The 22226-nt window shown below is 59.7% G+C and overlaps 1 protein-coding gene and 1 non-coding gene across 2 annotated transcripts in view; one reads left to right on the top strand and one right to left on the bottom strand.

Annotated features, from left to right (window-relative positions):
* LOC117641050 (protein sickie-like) overlaps nt 1–22226 on the top strand; it is a 135763-nt gene that overhangs the window by 103434 nt on the left and 10103 nt on the right. Inside the window, exons 5-6 of the mRNA XM_034378149.1 lie at nt 9757–9915; nt 9999–10261. Of these exons, the coding sequence (XP_034234040.1) occupies nt 9757–9915; nt 9999–10261 (422 nt within the window). The remainder of the gene's footprint in view (nt 1–9756; nt 9916–9998; nt 10262–22226) is intronic.
* Trnag-gcc lies at nt 11173–11243 on the bottom strand. The gene has a single exon. It is a non-coding gene; the product is annotated as a tRNA-Gly (tRNA).

Here is a 22226-nt window from a genome sequence, read left to right as displayed (position 1 = left end):
AAAAGCATGGTAATAAAGTGACGTGGCGCGGTGTAGCGCCGCGATGCGGCGTCGAAGAATGACGAGTCGGCCCGTAATTGTCACTCCGGAGTTCCTGGAGAGCAGGAAAGGCAAATATGTACAGTCGCGCATCGACTGTTTGCCGACAATGGGCTGTAAAAGGGCCGCAAAGTGGGCGTGCTTCGGAAATTCGCGGGAGTAGTGCTCGGTAGTGCTCGTCGCGGCGGCGCTGCATCGTCACCGACAGGATCACAAGGCGCGATCCGGAATGAGTGAGTCACGCTGCCGGATCGTCGCTTCTGCCTCCGGTCTGTTCGCTCCGTTCCCGCGGGAGTGTCACTTGGCCGGTTCGAACGGCCCGCGGCCTTGGCCGGCCCGTCTCGCTAATCCCCGCCGAGCTGCGCGTTTTCATGTGAGAATCCCCGCGGTTTTCTCGGGAAGCAATCACGGACCGTGTGCGCGCTGAGTACACTGTACGAAGGTTCGGTGCCACTTTTCCTCAAACGCAGAAAGAATGTCGAAAAATTTGTAAATGTTTGTCGTGAAGTTGAGTCTGGTTTAAAAAATTTACTTTTGTATACACTCTGAAAACCTTACAAACTATTTTAGGGCCTTCAGTATTTTGAGCACACATAAGCTTACGATGAACATACGTACTTCGTAATTTACTAAATCTTTCCTCGTTTATAACAAACCAAATAGTTTCTACCTTGCATAGGCTCAAAATACTTCGTTAGGTTTTAAGCGTGTAAATCGCTTCTTTAGCAAAATCGAAGCTCAAGAAACAGTCGTCGGCTTTCATTTGCACAGTTACACAAATCACTGCACTGCCAAAACTTCATTTAAATTACTTAAAAACTTAGTTGAACCAAGCATTTTTTTCCTTGTGAGTAGGGCGCGTGTCGCGCCAACGAGCCTCGATGCACTTGCGCTGTGGGCCGGCCGGACAGTGTTTTCCAGGAAGGCGGCGCGGCGCTCGGTTTGCCTGGAAAACGAAAGTGGCCCGGGCAGTAAAGGGTGGCGATGCCGGGCGATGGAGGTTCGGCCGCCATAACGTTGGCGGAGTGACGGTGACAGCGGCCGAGCCTGGGAACGCTCCACCGCCGCGCCCTGCCGAACGCGTCAACGTCGACCCGGAGCACAGTGGGCCAGAAGACTCCACAGTGCGGCTCAAACCGGACATGGTACCCCACCAATGGATTCCTCGTTCGAAGAGCAATCCATTGATGGGGTCACATGTCCTGTTCGAGGCCTATATAGCGACTCTGGAACTCAACACGCGTCTAGAGTTTTGGCCGCCTCCGCCGGTCTTTAGGCGCGGGGACCGCGCGGGTAAGCCACGTTTGCCAAGTGGACACCCTATAGTCCGACGCCTCTTTCCGGGAGGAGCGGAGCGTGCAGGCAGGCCGTTCCGAACGCGGCTCGATATTTACGGGCAAATCGCTAATCACCGTCCAAGTCCATCGCGATGCCCATCGATGGCCAATCAAAGCCCCGTTCCGTCGGGCCGTCGGGCCGTTCGGCGTCAAGGAAGGCGTTCCGGCCATAAAAACGGCCCGATTTGTCTGCGTCGCGGTTCTTTATTTTTTTTTTCCGGTGCCGCCTCGCTGCTCGCACCTCTCAACGCCCTCGCACGAAAGTAGTGCGCCGATTCCATACGGACGTGTCTCTTTTTTGCGCTGAGAGGCTTGCAGTGACGATGACGGCGTGAATGACAATGCATGCGTGAGTCACGTCGACGACGCTCCGCCGGCCATTGTTCCAAAGCAGATGAGATGACAGCGGAGAGGCACCGCGCGGCCCTCGTAGCGCTCGGGGTGCTTGACCTTCTCGGGGACGCGGTCCCGCGCGCGGGCCTTCCCTCACAAAGGGCGTCTCAAGCGTTCCGCGGAAATTGTATCTTGTGTTTAGCTTTGTTGGGCGCAGCACCGTCAAGAGCACCGCGCAGCATCCGGCGGCGGGTCCTCTTGTGATCACTCCAGTTTCCTCCTCTCTGAACGGGACGGGACGGCCCGCCCTGATAAGGGCCTCGAAACGTGTTTGGAAATGAATTGTAAAAATGTCGATTAGTATCAAGGCGTTAGTTTACAGTGTGGCGGCCATGCGGGCGGCCTACCGCTTGCCGAGGCGGGCCGCGGCGCCCCGGCGGTTCAAGACGTTTCTTTCCCTGAATGATGGTGTTTTCGTTTGTCTGGGGTGTGGCCGTGTGGCCCCGCTACACGCCGAGCCGGTCTATGCCGGTCGCCGCCCGGTCTCCGCCAAATCAGCTGATTGGTCAGTGACCGGCTCCGGCTGCTCCGCTCGGGGCCGCCCGGCTGGCTGCAGGCTGGCGAGGATCTTGAACCTGAACCTGGAACACCGCGGCGGTCGGGCAGGGCTGGCAGGCACGGCCATTATGCAACGCGATGTGCAAGGATAGCCGCGCACGCCACATTCCGGGAACAACGCCCTGCAACGGGGAGGATGCTGATCCCGGACGATGCCGCGCGGGATTCAAACGGGTTGATTAATCCTGCTGTTGTCTGGAGCCGGCGGGTCGTTTCGGCGCGAACGCGGCGCGAACGGGCATCGAAAGGCGATAAAGTATCCCGCCGACTAGGTAATCGTTACAACAACCCGACCGCGGGCTTACAAAAGGTGTGGCGTATCCGGTTGCCAAATTGCCCAGCTCATCAAAATGGACACCCGCGACGCTCGGCCGTGCGGCCGGAGGGACTTCCCGCGGCCCGGTTGGGTCCCAACATGAATACAACTCAACTCGTGGAGTGTGCCCGCCGTGGAGTCTTCCACTTTAAATCATGCTAGAGCGCGGAGTGATCCGACGGGATGTTTCCGACGGCGTCTCTGAAATTCAACTCCTTTATTTGATTTCGCTTGGCACGGAAAGCATCATCTTCACTCACGCAGAAATACGTCTCGGAGTGGACTACTAATTAAAACAAGACGCGCGAACCGAATGGCGCTGTCGCTGCAAATTACATGTTTTCCCCTAGCCTTTCCGCGGGTTTCGTTTCAGTCTGGGAATAAATTAATCGTTCATTTTCGGAAGGCGATAACCTTTCTTGCTGACCACCAGACCGGGAGCGACGCGACTCCGTTTCTGGAGCCGTGGACGTGGCCCAGATTTCCGCCCCCACCCACTGGAAGGACTATGCGCCAACGCCGCCACACCGAGGCCCCAGGGCCCGTTCGATCAATCAAGCTCACATTGAACTGTCATCCGGAGCGGATCTGGAAATTAAAGTCTTTATAGCTTCTAATGCCTGTTGGTTTTCATCTCCCCGCCTCGTTGCCATGCATGTGGGTCGACGAACTGTACACCGCGTCGAAGAATGGTTCGAGAAATTGCTGCTTTATGGGCCATTCGGCCATTGGGACGCGGCCATGGGCTGCCATAGTCTTGCCTTAGGCTTGCCATAGGCCGCCATAGGCTTTGCCAAAGGCACGGCAGTGAAATAAACAGCTGTGTCGCCGGCCATTCTAATTGGCGATTCATCTCAGGGAGCTCTGTCGCTGAATTCAGTATTAAGCATGGGCTTCCAAGTACTCACTAGCCGAAGGACTTCTCGTCGCCACTCGAGGCACGCGTTTGGGCTTGTCAATGGGCGCCGCCTTTTTCTACACTGTAAGGTTGAATAATTTCAAGTTATAAATTTTTAACTGCATTAAAACAACAGGTTAATAAGAGCGATAAAAATTCTTACTTTTCGATTTTTTCTGGCTGAATTTAATCGACAAGTAGGTTGAATCAAATCGACGAAAATTCCTAGTTTTCATTTCGCTGGCTAACAGATTTTGATCGCTGCCAAAACATAACTAAGCTAAATTATAAAAGTATCGTAGTCGGTTTGGAAGACACTTTCCAGGCAGAGTGACTGCCGCAGTGCGTAGCCAACCCTCTAATCAGGGCCAAGTGCGATTCCCACGACAAGCGCGCCCAGGGCATGGCCATGGGCATGGTGCCCTTCGCCCGACCTGCCTCAATGCACATGGCACCACATCTTGCGCGGGCGGGGCGAGGCAGGGTGCGGCGGGCGTGTCAGGGCCAGGAAAGTCCCGCTCGCAGCCACTGTATATGGAACGAACGACAGGCTTCATTAATTTCATAATGCAAGCGCGCAGTCCCAACACTGTTTTGTGTGCGCGTTGAAATTGGAAGCTGCTGCTTGGCCCGTTGGTGCGGCGGCTCGCGAGGCCCTGCACGGCCCTGCTCTGCTCGCGGCGGTGCAGCGCGGGCCGCGTGCGGGGCGCGGACGCAGCCCGGCCCGGCTGCGGGGCCTGCAGGGCTACAGAAGCACCCGTGCCAGCGAGCAGCAGCCGTTCCGTTACCTCGACCTGTCCTGTCCCCCAGCATGCACGCTGCGCTCCAAGCGCTCATTCATCCGCTGCGTTTGGCCATTTTGGTTTGCCTTCGCCAAGGCCGGGATGCTGAGGCAGGCTGAAACAGGCTGAAGCAGGGTAGGGTGACGAAGACTGAGGCAGGCTGAAGTAGGACGAGTTGAGGCAAGCTGAAGAAGGCTGAAGACTGAAGCAGACTGAAGAAGGATGAAGCAGGCTGAAGAAGGATGAAGCAGGCTGAAGAAGGATGAGGCAAGCTGAAGAAGACTGGGACAGACTGAAGAAGGCTGAAGAAGGATGAAGCAGGCTGAAGAAGGATGAAGCAGGCTGAAGAAGGCTGAGGCAGGCCGAAGAAGGATGAAGCAGGCTGAAGAAGGATGAAGCAGGCTGAAGAAGGATGAGGCAAGCTGAAGAAGACTGGGACAGACTGAAGAAGGCTGAAGCAGGCTTAGGCAGGCAGAAGCCGTCTGAAGAAAGGTGAAGCTAGCTGAAGAATTCTGAAGGAAACTGAAGCTGGCTGAGGCAGGCTGAAGCGGGCCGAAGAGCAGAGCGCGTGGACCCCGTCATTGCGACTGCCAATGGGCCCCGCCCTGGCTGACCCAGGCTGACCTACATCGCGGCTCAGCCCGTCTCAAGGCGGCTCATGTCGCCCCGCCCCACGCAATCGCGTCTCGCGCTGGTTCCGCGTGTCTCTCAAATCAGCGTCCTTTGGCTGGACCTACGATTCTTGACGATTCTGCACTTCGCGAGGGTTTGTTCTGGTTGGGCGCGTCGATGGGATGCGCGCTCGGCCGGCCTTAATGAGTATCGCGGTGAAAGGTAGAAGACTGCAACATCTTATCTTTACGATTTATACACAAGCGAGGCGCAGCGGTGCTGCGGAAGGGTTTGGGTAAAATGCATCCCGCCGCCCGGCAGCCGGAGAACGGAACGCGAGAGAGAGAGAGAGAGGGGTATGTTTATAAATTCAATTAAAGGGGGATGCCTTGATTATAGTGCCGTGCTGTGGAATGCCGTGTGGTATTCGGTACGTTCGACCACGCCTCTCGCCGGTGCAACGACGCAAGCCGCGGCAGCGAGGCGGCCCAAGCCGAAGGCGAAGGCCGAAGGCGGCCCCCGCGGCAGATGCCGGCAGATGCAGTCTCTTCGCGTCGCCTTCCGTCCGTCCGCCCGTCCCAATGCGGCGCTGCGATTGGCCCGGCCGCGGTCCGTGCATATCGAACACAGCCTTGGCCACTTCCTCGGCGAGTGCGTCGAATCTGGACGCGTGACTCGTGCATTGTGCCCCTTGCGGACTGATTCCGTCGCTGTCTCTCTCGCACCCGAACGGGGCGCCCCGTGAGTGCGAGGGAGACAGAGCGTCCGAACGACGCTCAGTCTGCTGCTGCAGCCCGGCGGCCTGGCACTCTCCCACAGAGCCATTGTTGTCACTCGGCACACTGTAAAAGAGCGGTGACGCAACGGCGGCCAATATGTATTACCAGTGGCGCGGCCGTGCGAGTTAGGCAAGCCGAAAACGCCTGCAGGTAGGCAGCGAGTCCTCACTGATAAGATCGCCGTGTGACTTTGTTGCAATCGCTGGCGGGGAAGCACACTGTGACTTCCAGTGGCCACTACCTGGCCGCAGACACGACTTATCGGTGCGGGTCAGTGGCCGCCACGCTACCGCATCCTTGAGATAGGCGTGCGTGCCCGGCGGCGCCAACAAGCCAGCCCGGCCTGGCTCGGGCGGGGGTGCGGCCCGGCGGCGGCACGGACTCTCGGAGTGACACGGACTCGGCGGCGATTCGGAGATTTAGAGGGCCGAAGCGCGGCGTCCGCGGCGGCGTCGCGCCTACCGGGCGGGCCTCCGCGCTGGACGGTGCTCTGTCTCCCTCGCGCTCGACGGGCCCTGCGGGACTTCCCTGGGCGTGCGAGTGAGACGGAGGCCGAATGAGTCTCGTCTTTTACGGCTCCATTTTACAGCCAGCGTGTCCAGGCTTATCAATGGCGGCCGCTAATGGTCCATTCGGGAGGCGCCTCGATGCGAGCCTCGATGACGTCGTCGCGGCGCGCGATTCAACGCTCTTTTGCTCTTTTTGCCGAGGCCTGCGTGTCGCCAAGCCGTGCCGCCGGGCCGCTCCACCGTGCTGGCCGGCCGGCCGCACGGCCCAAAGGGCTGACCTTCCCTCCGCTACACTTTATGGACTGCATAATCGGCCCTGCACTGCTTCCGGTTCCGCCCCTCGGAAACGACTCGGGCGGCCGAAGAAAGATGTCGCAGCTTTTCCCTCTTCGACTTTCCTTCCACGTTGTTTGAAGCTCTTTGTTTCGGAGTAAAATGACGGCCACTCCGCTTGACTCGCGCTGCAGGCTGATTCAGAGAGTCGTTTTCGTCGCTCTGTCTCTGTCGCCCTCGCGGGGCGTCCCGTGTAGGTGCGAGAGAGACGGCACGACTTCAGCCTGCACTGTGAGAAAAAAGTACGGGAAAAGTACGGAACGTGTCTGGTCAATAATTTGCCTGCAACGTCCGAGTTTGCCAACTACGGAACGTTCCGTACTTTTTTCCGTACCCATTTACATGAGTTCATGAGTTCATATGGAGCAAGTACGGAACGTTCCGTACTTTTCTCCGCACCTCCGTACTATGTTTTTCTGTACCATTTCCGTACAAAAGTACGGAATTTTTTACAGTCTGCTGATCGTGTTCTGCTGGCCGATTCCAGAAATGACACGGCCCGCTCCCCGTCATCACGGCGGCATTATTTGCACCGAGTCCGTCGTCCAGAGCCCCGCAGTGTAGTGACCGTGTGCGTCTGCCCGTTCGTTTGGCGAATACCGAACGCGTTTCCGCTGACGTACGATTTCTATCGGTGGAGTGGAATGGTGGGCTCAATTAAGCGGCGCCCTGTCGCGATGCCCCGTGGCACGGCACGGCACGGCACGGCACGGTGCAGCGAGGGCAGGGCGCCCAGCGGTGAATCCGCTCGGGGCCGTGTCGGGCAGGCCGTCGGGCTGGCCGGCCTCCAGCGTGCGCCTGACGGACTGCAGTGCCTTTAAAAAGTAATTACGCATCTTAAATGCCTGATTGCTACACTGCAAGGCGTCCCCGTGGAGCGTGCCTTCATTGTGTTTGGCTGGGCGGTACGGGACGCAGGTCGACCTGCTACCTTTCGCGCACAGAGTTTTGGACTTCTGACTCCCTCTCGTGTAAAATCAGTTACGACGGTGGCCTGAAGCTTTCAGATTTGGAGCTGAGGACTGCTGCGATGCGCCGGTGTGGGTGGGTGGGGTCAAAACTATTAGGAACACACACACAGGCTCGCACGCACGCATTACGGGGCCACGCCCGGCCACGCCCGGCCCCGCCCCCAACACGAATTAAATATTTACTTGTCTAATTGCTTCTTGATGCGGGGCAATCGCCTTACATTACGCCCCGCCTTGTTTGGGCCATCAGTGCCCATCGCGGTGTGCATCGCGCGTCTCGTGTTTGCATTGTCTTCTCGGCGTAGTACTACACTGTCAATCCTGGGTGGTCCGCCCGGTCCGCCACGCTCGCTGCCCCGGTCAGGGGCTGACCGACCGGGAAACCGCAGACAAGGGCTGTCGGCGTCGCGACCGCACCGCGCCGCACCGCGCCGCACCGCGCCGCACCGGCCCTCGTTCCGAAGGATCTTTTCTTCACTCTCGCTCTCGTTCGCTCCCTTATGGAACGCCGCATGAGTACGACAAAGACAGAGAGACGAAAAGGCATCCCTCGGCATCGCAGGCGGCTGCCGACCGCACTCCTCCGCGACACCGGCACCGCCCCGGCACCGCCCCGGCCGGCACGAGTCGGAGTCGGCGTGAAACCGCACACCACCCGCCGAGCCAGCCGAGCCAGCCGCGATGCCTCAAAAGTTGATCGCGCCTTTCGGACGGACAGTGACGCTCTTGTTATGTCCTCCTGTGATGTCTGGCGTGGATTCAGAGGGGGAAAGACCGGGAAAGACCCCTCTCCCTTCCGACGGGTGCTAGATTGATAGGCCGCCTGGAAGGTATGCTCCAAGCACTTCGTTGCCCCTAAGTAGGCAGAAACCACCACAGTAACACCTCCTTAAACAAATCCTGGATCCGCCCCTGTGTGATGCCCTGTGATGCTGACGGACTGTGAAATTCCCGGATTGAACTCGAGTTCGAGGTGGCCGCGGCCCCTTTGTTGTTCCCGGCCGGCGAAAGCGAAGCTTGGCGCTGCGGCGTGCATGCAGATCAGCGAGCCTCGGAAGCGGCGGCGCGTGCAACGGAACTGCTTGTCCGTCACTTTCCAGCGCTAATTGCACACATCGCACCGCATTGCAGGCATTGCACTCGCCGGCAACGCCATCTCGCGCCTCGGCCGCGCGTGCTGTCGCTCCACGGCGGTGTGATGCCGGGCCGCGCAACAGGCAATCAAGACTTAGACGCATTCGGAATGTTTGCCAGAAGTTCTAAGCCACCGCCGGCGGCCACCCGTTTACACAGTACTGGACAAGCTTTGATCAATTTGGCGATCGTCCTTCCCCTTGGACCCTGGAAAGGCACCTGAAGTGCAGGCAATAAAGCCAAACTTTCCTCCTGCAAGCAGGCAAAACGCTCTGCTTTGCTGATCAAAAGCACAAATTTTAGACATCCGTCTGTTTGACCAACTTTGCGGCGCCATTGAAGTATTGGCAATCGCATTTCAGAAGCAGAGCGGCATTAAAGAGGAAGGTCTCTAAAGACTACTGAGACGCTTACGCAATGCGATTTGTTTCAAGCCTTCTATCCCGACGGTGGCGTCGACGCGCGTCGACGGGCGTGGCCGCGCCGGGCGTCGCGCCCTGCGGTCCCCGAAAGGTCTTCCCTTCCGGCGGGCTGGCGGTGCCGGGCTGACGGTGCCTGCCTTGCCTGGCACGACGCACCTGACGCGGGGACGTCCGCGAGGTCCGCTCGCCGCACCTCGGACGCGACCCGCGTCAAACTCCTTTGAGTGACTCAGGCGGCCGCCGCTTCCGCCGCGAGCGAGACCGCGCTCTTCGTCTTGAGGCGAGGCTTGCCGGCCGCGCGGGCGTTTTAATATCGCCGCGATGACCGCCGCCGCCTTCAAGGACGCCGAAATGAGCGAACGGCCGCCGCGCCCGGCCGCGCCTCGCTCGTGACGGACGTCGCCGCGGACGTCGCCGCGGACGTCGCCGCGGACGTCGGACTGTCTCGGGACTGTCGGCCCGTCGGACGCACTTGGCGGGGAAATGACCGACGCAGCCGTTCGGCGCCGTGTATGGGCGTCTGGGCTTCGCGACGGACGGCGTCGTCGGGGACGTCCGAGGGGCGTCGGCGACGTGTTTCGTTCGTCTTGGATCGGCCTGGGACGCGGCCGAGGACGAGGAAGGTGTGTAGAGTGACATCAGTGTGCTGACACGGCCGTGGTCTCTGTTCCAGATCGAGAACATCCAGCGGACGCTGTCCTTCGTGGAGGGCCTGGGCGTGCTCCTCGAGGGCATCTGCGCCAAGGACGTCCGCGACGGCAACCTCAAGGCCATCCTCGGACTCTTCTTCGCGCTGTCCAGGCACAAACAGCAGCAGAAGCAGCTGTCGCAGGTAGGTGCTGGCTGCGCTGGCTGGTCCGCCCACGTCGGCGATGCCCTTCTCGGCGGCCGTCTGATGCATCTCTGTGTTTGCAGCGCGCCGCGGAGCGGGACCGCCTCGGCAGACTGGCTCCGGCGGCCGTGACGACGACAGCGGCCCCCGGGCCCGGGGCAGGCAGCCATGGGCCCTCCGGCCTGGCGCACCCTCTGGGACACGCCATGGGCCACCCCATGGGACACCCCATGGGACACCCCATGGGACACTCCATGGGACACCCCCTGGGACTGGGGCACGCGCAGTCGGGGCTGCCGCAGCCCATCGGCCCCGGGCCCGCGCTGCACGCCGAGGACATGCCACGGTGAGTCACTGTCGCCGCCTAGGAGAGCGTCGCACCGCGGCGGACACCTCGCCGTCGAACGTCGAACGGCGCGCCTGCGGAGCCTGCGGCACGCTCGCTGTGGCGTGCAGCTATGGCCGTAATTGTCTGTCTGGGGCAACAAATTAGTGGCCGCCCGCCCCGCCCCGCAGCCCGGCCCCGCCTCTGCTCCCGATGCCCCCGTCCAGCGCCAACGGGCCAACGGGCCAACGGGTCAGCTCCCCGAAAATAATATGAATGCAGCAAGATAACTGCCCTCACCTCGCGCGAGGCGAACGCACGGCCTGCCCCGCGGCGGCGTTCCCACGGCGGGGCGGAGAGCGCGCCGGCCTGCTGCAGGAGGATGGCTCCAGGATGGCTCCAGGATGGCTCCAGGATGGCTCCGCCAGATAACGCAGCATGCGCAGCATCCGACGCGCGGGGTATCGGCGGCACACGCGGCGTCGCGGCGCCCGCACCGGCGATACCCCGCGCTGCGACGCCGGGCTGGCGGCGATACTCCCAGCAGTCGCTGGCTCTGCAGCGTTACCCCTTGCCGCCAGGTCGCTTGTGGCTGGGTCGGGAATACCCCACTCCACTGGATACACTGATAAACGTAAACGTACATTTCTATCGCCGTGCCCAGTAAACATCATCTGTTGTTGACTAACTTTGACGGTAAATTGTGTGTGTTGCTGAAAATTAAGACGCTAGAAATATTTCCTAGAATCGCCAAAGCGAATTTTTTCCAGTATACTTTGTTTAAACATTTCGCCAAATCACTAAAACAGCCGTACTTTGCTGATGCAAAATTACGTCACTCTTGATCTCATCAATAAAACATGATTTTATCGAACCTGCTACTCCCCTTTATGTTCATCACGTTTTCTACCGACCGACGTCAAGAAAAAGATTGCATCGGCCGGGAATCGAACCCGGGCCGCCCGCGTGGCAGGCGAGCATTCTACCACTGAACCACCGATGCTTCATGTGGGGGAGTGAGCGGCGCTGGGCTGACAATCCTCGGCATCGAGCTGGCGACTGGTGGGGGAAGGCCAGCAGCGCCGGAGAGTGGAGTGGAGGGGGGCGGCCGCCGCGACGCGCGCGAGCCGACAGTGCAACCCGTGGAACGGCGCTACGCAACGGAAGGAAGTAGGGGAGCGTGATCCTGAACTTGAAAACGGCGTGACCTTGGAACCTTTCTCTCTCTCTTTCCTCTCGCTCCCTCCCGCTCTCTATTTACTTCCTTTTAAAATGCAATTGAATTAAAGAACAAGCAAACGCAATTGACGAGGCGGGGCTGGGCTGCGGGGCGTGGCCGCCAAGGGAGAGGCGTTCGCGTTGGAAGGAAGGGCTGCTCGCTCGGAAGGGTTGTGCCACCGTGCATATTTTCTGCTTTTAGTGTCGAATCGTCAGACACTTTCAAATAGTTCCGATAGTTCCTCTTGTTAATTTTCTGCCGATCATAGTTCGGAGAATGGCGTGAATCGCTCGTGTTTATCACTCATGGGACCGGAGCTGCACTGCAAGTGCACCATCATGCAGGGCCCTGGTATTGTTTTTCCCTCTGTGTGTGCGCGCGCGCGCGTGTGTTTGTGTTACGCGATAATGCGCGTGCCGCCCTATCCGATCCTCGGTTTGGCACGTCATCGAATCTCCTCCCCGGGCCCGGCGCGTGCTTTGTTGCTTCCAGGGGGACTCTAATTCTGCCTGGAACTTCCCCCATTGTTGCCTCCCGATGCCTGGCTGGGCCTGGCTGTGCCTGCCGCCCTTTCCATCCACTAAAGCCCGGGCCTAACGCCGCCCTGGGGGAGGGAATGCGTGCAATAAGGATGCATGGAGCCCTTCCCGGGCGGGCGGGCAGGCAGTGAGGGCGACAAAAGCCCCTCGCCGCGCCACGCCCCGCCACGCCCCGCCCCGCCACGCCGCAGATTCGCTCGGGGAGACTGGAAACTCATTTAACTCATTTCCTCGGCCCGGTTTTGACGCCCTCCGGCCTACAGTGCCTCGCGCGGCCTTGCGCCCTTCATTACACAGTGGAGGGGCGGAAGGGGTGACGGGAAGCAGGTCAAACGGGCCGAGAAGTCGCCCGCCCGGCCGCCGTCAGCGTGTCAGGTGTCGGGTGTGACGTAGGTGTGACGTGGGTGTGACACGACAAGTTTTGCAAAATTTCGCCAGGTCCACTCACACTCAACTTTCAATCCCCATCGTTTAATCACATTCATAGATCTGGAATAGGAGCTCCCCTCCAAGATTCATTCTGAAAGTCCTCAATTCGTCGCCTCCAAAATGATGAGCCTGGCAAATGATTGCGCTCGGGACGTTTTGGACGTTTCAAAAGCCATTTTTGACAAGTATGAAAACTGACTGTACAACACTTTTTTGCATAGTCCGACTGCGTGCGTCGGGCGGTGGGCACAAGTGGCCGGTCCGACACGGAAGCAATTTCGCTGCCGTCTGTGCGGAGGGCCGGGCGGGGCGGGCGGGGCGGGCGGGGCGGGCGGGGCGGGCGGCCAGGGCCAAGGGCTGTGCGAGGGGAGGCGGGCAATACGGTCTGGACTGTGGTCACGGCGGGCCGGGCGGGCCGGGCGGGCCACTGGTGCGAGGCTGCGAGGCCCCACGAGGCGCGCCAGAGGGGGCGACTTTCATGTGGTGCGCGCTCTCAACACCTTCGCCATAATGCTGCGAACAGGCGGACGGACAGACTGGCAGACAGACAGACAGACAGACAGGCGGACGAGACTGGCAGACGGGCGAACAGGGAGGCTGGATGTATTCGGTCCCTTTGTCAGCCAGCCCGTCGTTTCGCCGCTGCAGATTGCTAGTAAATAACTTGACGCCTGTCGCGGCGTCGCGGCGCTGTCGCGGAACGGGACGGGATGGAACGGCTCGCGGGGCCCCTCTCCCCGCGCGGTGCGTGCGGAACGGCGGAGGCACCTCGCAAGCCTGTCCCTGTCGCCCTCACCCAGGAAGAGGCCAAAATCAACCCAAAAAGTCAACTCCTTAATCAAAAACAACCGCATTTAGGCATGCACAGCAACCTCTGTGATTCCCACAGCCCCTAAAAGATGTGAGTGAAGCAAAGACAAGTAAAGGCGGCGTTGGGCAAAAACTGCGAGTTGCGTCCCTTTCCGGTGCACGCCATGGCGTGGTCGTCAGCCGATCCGAACGCGCCCCTCCGTGCGTGGCTCTGCGTAGCACGGCACTGCGTGCGTCCACAAAGGCGGCGCCTCCGCGGCACGCCGCCTCTCCCTCCTCGTGCGAGATTCTTTCTGTTGAACGCGATTTGATGCGTCGGCGCGGCGCTATCTACGCGAGGCGCCGGGACTAGACATCCGAACTATGCGAAGAGTGTGAGGGAGAGAGAGAGAAGTTGGAAGCAGCCCTCCGCAGAAAGCAGCGAGGGGAGACGAGAGGCGGAGGCCTGAGGAGGCTGGTACCCGCCGTCGTGGTGCTTCGAGATCTCGCTCGAGTCGAGCCAGCTTCATCATCAACGGGGGTAGAAAAATGGCTTTCGGACCGACCGATGTGCCCGCTCCTCCTTCTTCTTCTTCTTCTTCTTCTTCTTCTTCTTCTTCTTCTTCTTCTTCTTCTTCTTCTTCTTCTTCTTCTTCTTCTTCTTTCTCCTCCTCCTCCTTCTTGTTCTCCCTGATCAGCGGCGATCCGCGAAGGGCGAAACTCTTGAAAAGCGCGTGCGGTGTGCTGCCGCCATAGGCCACTGCAAGGGTCGTTGTTATTTATGAAGCGTTGCGTTTGCATTTTCCCCAATCGGAATGGAAGTTTTGGGGCAACTTTTTTATCTTCCTGCTGCTGTTCCTGCTGCGCTGGGGCGTAGACGGGGGCGTAGATTATGGGGAGGGTTCGGCTCGGAATTGTTTTTGGACACCCGGGGAGCAAAAGTTGCAGTACGAATGTTTTGCTTTTGTTAAAGCAGCTCCCCCTCGTGGTCCTATTAAAAATGCATGCGGAAATGCACTGTGGGCAATGATGTTTCTCCCTGTTCCTTCCGGGAGTGACGTCACCGCACGAGGAGGTACTCGCGCAGCGACTCAATATTTTTCTTCGGCGTCCCCAGAGGGACGGAGAGCCAGGGCGGCGGAGGGCGGAGTGAATCATGCAAATGCCGACAAGATAGATTATGTTGTTTTGATTTGGCGGCGGCGTTGCGGGAAGGGCTGCTGTAGCAGGGCGGGGGGCTGGCGGCGCGGCGGGCAGTGCAATCGGATGAAGTGGAGCAATTTGCGGGCCAGCAGACTGAATCCGAGAGTCGGTTTCGTCGCTCTGTCTCTCTCACACTCAAGGGGCGTTAGGTTCGATAGAGACAGCAGAGCGACGAAAACGACTCTCGGAGTCAGTGTGCAGCGGTCCACAGGCTGCAACGAGTGCATCGAATCAACAGACACGAGGCGCCACCTCGTTGACAGTCGGCCGCATTGTTCGACGCTTTCGTGTTATTGTTTCTGGCCCCGCCCCTCGCGCCATGTTCGCATTCCGCAATAATTGCGCGTATTTGCGCGCTCCCCGCCTGAAAAAGTTTCTCGAGTGGGCGGCTGCTGTTTAATTAAGGGTCCACCCCACCGTAACTTAAGCCCCTGGAAGCGATGGACGCCGAAGGGGCCGAAGGGCCCGAAGGGCGTCGCGCTGCAGACCGTCGCTCTGTCTCTCTCGCACCTGTACGGCACGCCCCGTGAGTGCCAGAGAGACAGCGCGACGAGAACGACTCTGCTGGCTCGGCGCGCCTGCGCCCCTCTCCCTCCCCCACGCGGATTCACCTGTGCGTGGCTCGCGTGGCCGCAGCCCAGCGCCTTCGCGGAGGCTTCGCTCAGCCGAAAGCTTTACAAATTGATTGTCTTTTTCAATGTCCGCATTTCCCGCCGCACCCTGCAATAGGTTGGAGCCATCTGGCGGCTGGCTCGCTGGGCCCTGGCCCTGGGCCTGGCGTTGTGCCCCGCGCCCCTGAGACTGCGGGCCGCGCTGGCTGGCTGTGGCTGGCTGGCTGGGGTGCGTCAGGGAAGGGCGCGTGGCGAAGGCGGGCAGGCCGTGGGGCCGTAGTGAGCAAGCGGTGCTGCTGCAACTTTGCTGCCATTGCCGTGCGGCCCGTGCCGGTTATTCGGAATCGCCTCCACCGTAGTCGTGGTGCTGGGGAGGAAGCAGCGGGCGGCCTGCAGACTCACTCCGAGGGTCGCCTTCGTCGCTCTGTCTCTCTCGCACCTGTGAGGGACGCCCCATGAGTGCGAGAGAGACAGGGACTCGGAATCAGTCTGCCGATGCGAAATCCGCCGTGTGGCCCGAAAGTTGACGCCCCGGCTTTTGCAACGTCCGAACAGAAAAATGATGAAGTGTGCCGCATTTTACATTTTCTATCGATTTCGATTCGAGTTCGGGAGAGGATTGCGAAGGTTTTTTTTGTTCCGGGTGGCCGTGGCCGTGTCGGAGTGGGAATGGAACGGGTCGCTGTCGCGGCGCTACCGGGGCGGCGGGAAAAACGGAGCAAAACGCCAAAGTAAAAAGCAGAGAACCGAAAAAAAAAGGCGGAAAAAACTGGGGGGTGTAGCCGAGCACAGGGGCAGCCAACTTGATTCCCCCAGCTGCAGCCGCGGGTAATAAGTTTGACTTCGACCCGGGGAATATCCGGATTCAATTTGCGCGCGTAAATTGGCAGCATTGGAGGTCCCGTCGCGATTCGTTGCCAGGGAGGCGGAAGCGAAACTCCAGAGTCCCTAAGGCTGGAAGGAGGAACAAAAACAACAATAAAAACAACGACTGAACACCCCGCGGGGGGCGCGGGGATACGTTACAGCCAGCGCACCTCCACTCTGTAAATGTTGTGTGCGGTACTCGCGGCCCCTTGATGAGATGTGCCGCCACTGTAGGGGTGCTGGCCGCGATGCTGCGCGATGCTGCGATCGCAGTGTAGCGGAAGGAAATGTATGCCTCGGCACGCGCGCGGCTAGCGGGGCGCGGAGCCACGGCGGAGCGCAGCGCGATGCACCGGAATGCGCCTCGCCATTTGCATACGTTCCCCTTTGCACGCACTTTCATATATTTTTGAGCGATCATCCCTTTTGTTGTTGTTTTTGTTGTTGGCCCTGGGCGTGCGCCGCACGACGCGGCGTGTCGCCTGGCGGCGCCCTGATATCGGCCCCGCGTGTCACGACGACGCTCCCCTCTCTTTGTCCCTCCGTGTTTCGCGTCGTTTTTGCATCGGACGCGCCCGTCACATCACACGCCTTTTTCTCAATGGAAAACGTTCTGGAGGAATGTGTGTGAGTGTGTGTTCGTGGGGACCGTCCATGAGTCGCGTGACCAAACCAGCCGCCAAGCCAGCCGCCGTCACGACGTACTACTTTGCGTGCGCTCTCCGCACAGTGGGCCAGAAGACCGGTGGAGGCGGACAAAATCCCGGACGCGTTTCAAGTCCCAGAGTCGCTAAATAGGACTCGAACCGAACGTGTGACCCACCCAACCAACGGATTGCTCTCAAAGAGGAATCCACCGGTGGGGTCCAAATCGCGTGTAGAATTTTCGAGAGAACTTTGGCCGCCTTCACCGCTTTTCTGGCCCACTGTGCGGAGATCGCGGGGGCGTTGTTGTCTGGCGGCAGGAAGTGGAAAACAGGCGCAAAGAGGGGAGGCGGCAACGCGGCGACGCGGCAACCCCTTTCGCCGGAAATGACGGGCAGAAGGACGCGTTCCGGACGCCTCCCTCCTCCGTCTGGGACTCCGGGGGCTGCTCTGGGGCTGCTCTGGGGCTGCAGCCTCGCTGCTTGTCCGCGCCACTGGGCCCGCCCCGCCCCGCCGTGTAAACGGCGCCATTTGTTGGGCCCCTCCCCGGCCGAGGCCCCGGCCGAGGCCCCGGCCGAGGCCCCGGCCCCTGCAACAAGGCCCTGCTGCACTGCGCGCGCTGGCGGGCTGAGTGGAGTCGATGGGCCGGGCCGGGCCGGTTCGGGGCGCCCAATGATTCAGAGGCCGCCGTCGTGCGGGACTCCGCCATGCGTCTTTTCTGCGGCCGGCTAGACCGTGGCGCCGCCCAGACGCGCTGGCAGGCTGAAGGGCCGACGGGCCGACGGGCTGGCAGCCCCGCGACGGGTAGTGCGACCGGAAGTAAGAAATATCGCCCGCCGCAGCCGCCCCGTCGCCGGGGGTTTCCCCATGTGTGACGTCACGGCGGTGGTGACGAGGACGCCGATTGAAAGTGCTTTAGGGGACGCTGCTGCTGGTCTTCTCGTTGTGGTTCTGAAGAAAAGCGCCGTGTGTTTCAGAACAAAGCTGAAACAGAGTTGCACAAGTTCGAAACTACGCTGAGTGGTTGGGGCGCTGGCGCTGGTCCCTGTAGCGCCCTCTGCCTTTGGCGAGGATTATTGTCTCGAGATGGTTTTTAGCTTTCCGTCGAGAGTGGAACCGCGAGGAACAACGCGTGAATCCACCCACAGCACCCACAGCCTCAAGCGAGATGTGTTTTCATTCCGGCCAGACTATGCAGATTCGGCAGTTTTTGTCTGTTTTTGCCGACGGCCCTGCATCTTCCTGTGGCCCCCTGGGAGAACAAGGAGCCTGCGCCCGACAGTGTACAGGGAGGCCTAGGCTTTGGCAGGGTCGATCTCTAATAAGCTCGTCATCGGGATGCCGGGCCTGCAGTGTGGGCCCCACAGCAGCGGTTCTCAACCTTTCTCGGCTCGCGACCCCAAATTTGTAGCCAAAAATTTCCGCGACCCCCAGGAAAAGTTTCGCGACCCCACGGGACCCCTCCTTTAGCATGCCACTGCGTCTGATCCGAGGCGGGCATTTTGCTCCCTCAACGGGCAATTGGTCTTTGGACCTTCCTTTAGCATGCCTCTGTTACGGAGTGCGATTATCAGTCTTAGTTTGGGAGCAGTATTGTCTCAAAGTTGGCCAAAACGCTCAGAAATGTCTTTAAAAAATCATGTTTTGGGTCGATTTTAAGCAGCCACTGCGTCTGATCCAAGGCGGGCAATTTGCTCCCTCAACGGGCAATTGTTCCTTGGACCTTCCTTTAGCATGCCTCTGTTACGGAATGCGATTATCAGTCTTAGTTTGGGAGCAGTATTGTCTCAAAGTTGACCAAAACAGGCACAACGATTTTTCAAAGACATTTCTGAGCGTTTCGGCCAACTTTGAGACAATACTGCTCCCAAACTAAGACCGATAATCACACTCCGTAACAAAGGCATGCTAAAAGACGGTCCAAAGACCAATTGCCTGTTGAAGGAGGACGAAATACCGCCTCGGATCAGACGCAGTGGCTGCTTAAAATCAGCCCAAAACACGATTTTTCAAAGACATTTCTGACCGTTTTGGTAAACTTTGAGACAATGCTGCTCCCAAACTAAGACTGATAATCACACTCCGTAACAAAGGCATGCTAAAGGAAGGTTCAAAGACCAATTGCCGGTTGAGGGAGCAAAATGCCCGCCTCGGATCAGACGCAGTGGCTGCTTAAAATCGACCCAAAACACGACCCCAGCTACCTCGCCTCGACCCCTTAAAATTTTTTCGCGACCCCACTTGGGGTCGCGACCCTAAGGTTGAGAACCGCTGCCCCACAGGCACCCAGGCCCAGGCCCCAAAGCCTTGCGGCCCGCGGCCCTGATTGGCGTGCTGGGGCGGCGAGCGGGGCGCGTTTCGCGAGCCGCAGACGTGACATTCCCCCGCCGGAAATTTTCCGCGAGGCGCGGCGCTCGGGGCTTCGTCTCTCGACTGAATCGCCCGCTGATTCGCCAAAGGCTTTCAAAATGCCCATGCCATTTGGAAACTGATGCGTAATATTTTCGAGGGGGTAACAACTTCCTGCATTCATCAGTGCGAAATTTGCACACATTCAGGTGGCAAGAACGCCTGTATGTAGGCAATGTGTCTGGCAAATACGCCGGAAATCTTGCACATTCTAGCACCTTCCCACAACTTTGTAGTACACAAAATTTTACAGTGGTCACCCCTTGAATATTTCGCCAAGTCCGAAGGTTCTACCAGGGAATTCCCAGCAGTGTCCATCTTCCGGGGGTCTGCTAGTTCGGGTCGCTCCGCGCCGCACGTTGGGCCGTGTTCCCGCGGCAGTACATCAAGAAGTGCTCCAAGTTGGTGCCGCCCGGCGCCGCCCTCCAGGTTGGCCCACTCCTCGGCCCGCTCCGCGTGCGCACTCGGCGTCGTACTTGTCTAATGGTCCAATCTGAGGCCCGATCCGTTTGAGGGAATCTGGGCCCCTCGGGGGGTCGCCATTAGGCTGCTGGGGGCCCGGACGGCCTGCGCGGCCCCATTCCGGCCGGTCGCGGTCTCTCGCACACCCCCGGGCCGCGCCCTGAGTGCGAGAGAGACGGCGCGACGGGGCCTTGCGGACGCAGGAGGGACGAAACGCCCCGCGAGGGGAGGGCGGCGCCGTAATCATCTGCAAAGGCGGCCGTCTGGGATGGCCTCACGATCGGGGCCGCGTGCGAATAACGGCCCTCTTGGACGCGGCCCGCGAGGCAGGGGCGGTGAGTGGCCTGCACTATCTGACGAAGGGAAAGGAATGTTTGAAGGGACGGCCGCCCCCAGAGCAGCCCTTCGTCCTGCCCGGCCCGGCGTACCCCCCGCGGCCCCGAATGAGAAATTCACTTAGCCGACGAGGAGGCGCGTTTTAATTCACTTTGCGCATTTCACCGCGCGGGAATCAGAAACTCGGCGCGACGCGCGAGTTCTTTGAAACTTTTGCCGCCGATTCCGGGTAATTAGTCTTTGAAGACGGCCGGGCCGGGCCACCCACTTTGAAACAAAGAGGGATTTGCTGCAAAAAGCGAAGACCGGTGCACACGAGGTGCATGCTCATTGATTACGCCTCGTCGTTCTCGCTGGAGCACTGGAGGAGGGGGATGATGAATCGTCTCATAACTGCGGCCGACAGTCGCCCTTTCCTTCAACTCGATAGCCCTCGGGCCCGCCAGCCCTCCAAGCGAAGGGACCGACTGCATTGCATACAGGGCGGTGCCCAGGGCGGCGCCCGAGGCCGTGCCTTTGCGCTGCTAACTGGGTCGGCCGGGAACGCGAAACGGGAAGGGACGGGGTGCGATTTGAACCCGCCACCTTCCGGTCCGGAAACAAGCGCGCTGACCACTACGCCATCGCTGTTTGTATTGCGGTGCCGGGTCAACCTGCTGGTCCGGCCGTGCCGCTCCCCGTCATCGCGTCGCCACGCGTCGCCGCGACACCCGATCGCCCCGACCGCCCCGCACTCTGCGGCTGAAAGGGAACACGGCCTGGGGGTGCCGCGCCGCGCCGAGCCGAGCACGCCGACGACGACCAAAGGGGCTGCTTGCCGGAGGTATTCCCGCGATATCAGCGTGTGTGTGTCGGCCTGCAAGACACACAAAGTGACAAGACCCTCTTTTTCCGCGGCCTGCGAGGCTGCGCGCTGCGCGCTGCGCGTCGGTGGCATCGAGACACGAGCCTCTCCTCTCGCTCGCGAGTCTGCCGCCACCTCCTCTAAGCAGCAAAGCAGGCGGACGGGGGGCGCCGTCGGCGGCGTCGTGCTTGCTTGCAGATCGGTTACAGTGTTTGCAGAAGGCTGGAGCGTGCTGGAGCAGCCCGGAGGCTGTGGGGAGGCTGTGGGGAGGCTGTGGGGAGGGCGGAGGGATGGGAGGCCTCGGTGAAGCCGCAACACACCGTCCACGTGGCGCGCCGCTTCACACAGTGCAATTTGTAGGCGGGTTTGTCGCGGTGCGAAGTGGGATCGGGCGTTCGAACGCGGCGGCGCTAATGAGGCTCGCGATGCTATTGGGCTGCTTACAGTGGTGCGGGGCCCCGCAAGTAAATCACACCCCGACCGGACGGCGGGGACTCGGAGCTCACCGTGGCTCACCGTCGCTCTGTCTCTCTCGCACTCGTGGGCCGTTCCCTAGGGGTGCGAGGGAGACAAGCAGAGGGACTGTCTCGGAATGGAGGCCGCAGAGCGCGGAGACTCCGTGCATTATCTCAATCGCCGGCCCCGGATTAGTATGGAAATTCGGGGAGACGCGATCGGAGCCCCGCTATCGCACCATTTGCAGTGTAGCGTGCTCGCGGGGGAGGACGCTTCGGGAAGCACGTCACAGATCCTCGGAAGAGCATGCGTTGCGGTTGCGGCCTTCGGGCCTCCGGGGCGGTGCGCTGGGCAGCGTGGGTTTTATTATGTATCGACTCGCATGCAAGAGCGAGGCCAAAGGCAGGATCGGGAGTCATGTTGCTGCGAGCCCCACGCACCTGTGTCCCTGCATGCATCATCATTCATCTCGTGCGACCGCCATTCATTCTTGTGTTAGTGTGTGTGTGTCAATTACTAATTTGTTTCTTAATTTTATTAATGAAATGACTGAGCAATGAGACTCCTTTCACGCCCCATTCATTCTTCATGAATTCATTTATCCATTGTGCACTCATCCCTAATTAATCCATTAATTTATCCAATAGTTCATTCATTCATTCATTCATTCATTCATTCATTCATTCATTCATTCATTCATTCATTCATTCATTCATTCATTCATTCATTCATTCATTCATTCATTCGTCCATTCATTTATTCATTCATTCATTCATCCATCCATTCGCGCATGTCATTTATCCGTGGATTGATTCATTTCGTCCTTCATTGACTCATTCCTTTTATCCCTCCACTCATTGACGCATGCATTGCGCCCACACCGTGTTATGAAAGAGCGTCTCGCTGCTCGTCAAGTGCGTCTCGTTTCCGGACCGGTACGGACGGAGTGCCGTTTCTCCCACGGATATCGCGCCGCGCCGCTCTCCAAGGTGCAGAGCCGCGCCCGGCCGTGCCGTGTGGGTATGTTGCGCGTGTGGGCGTGCGTGCGTGCGTGCGTGCGTGCGTGTGTGCGTGTTTTGCCTGCAGCCAGCACGGGGCGTGCCTTTGAAGAAGAAAAAAAAGAGTGCCCCTCCACCGCCCGCTCCCCCTTTCGCCGCAAATAGCTTTACCTGTGACG

Source organism: Thrips palmi, unplaced genomic scaffold (genome assembly GCF_012932325.1).
Source record: "Thrips palmi isolate BJ-2018 unplaced genomic scaffold, TpBJ-2018v1 HiC_scaffold_15, whole genome shotgun sequence".
Classification (NCBI taxonomy): Eukaryota; Metazoa; Arthropoda; class Insecta; order Thysanoptera; family Thripidae; genus Thrips; species Thrips palmi.
Note: the sequence above shows the minus strand (reverse complement) of the source record. Positions and strands in the feature narration are given on the sequence as shown.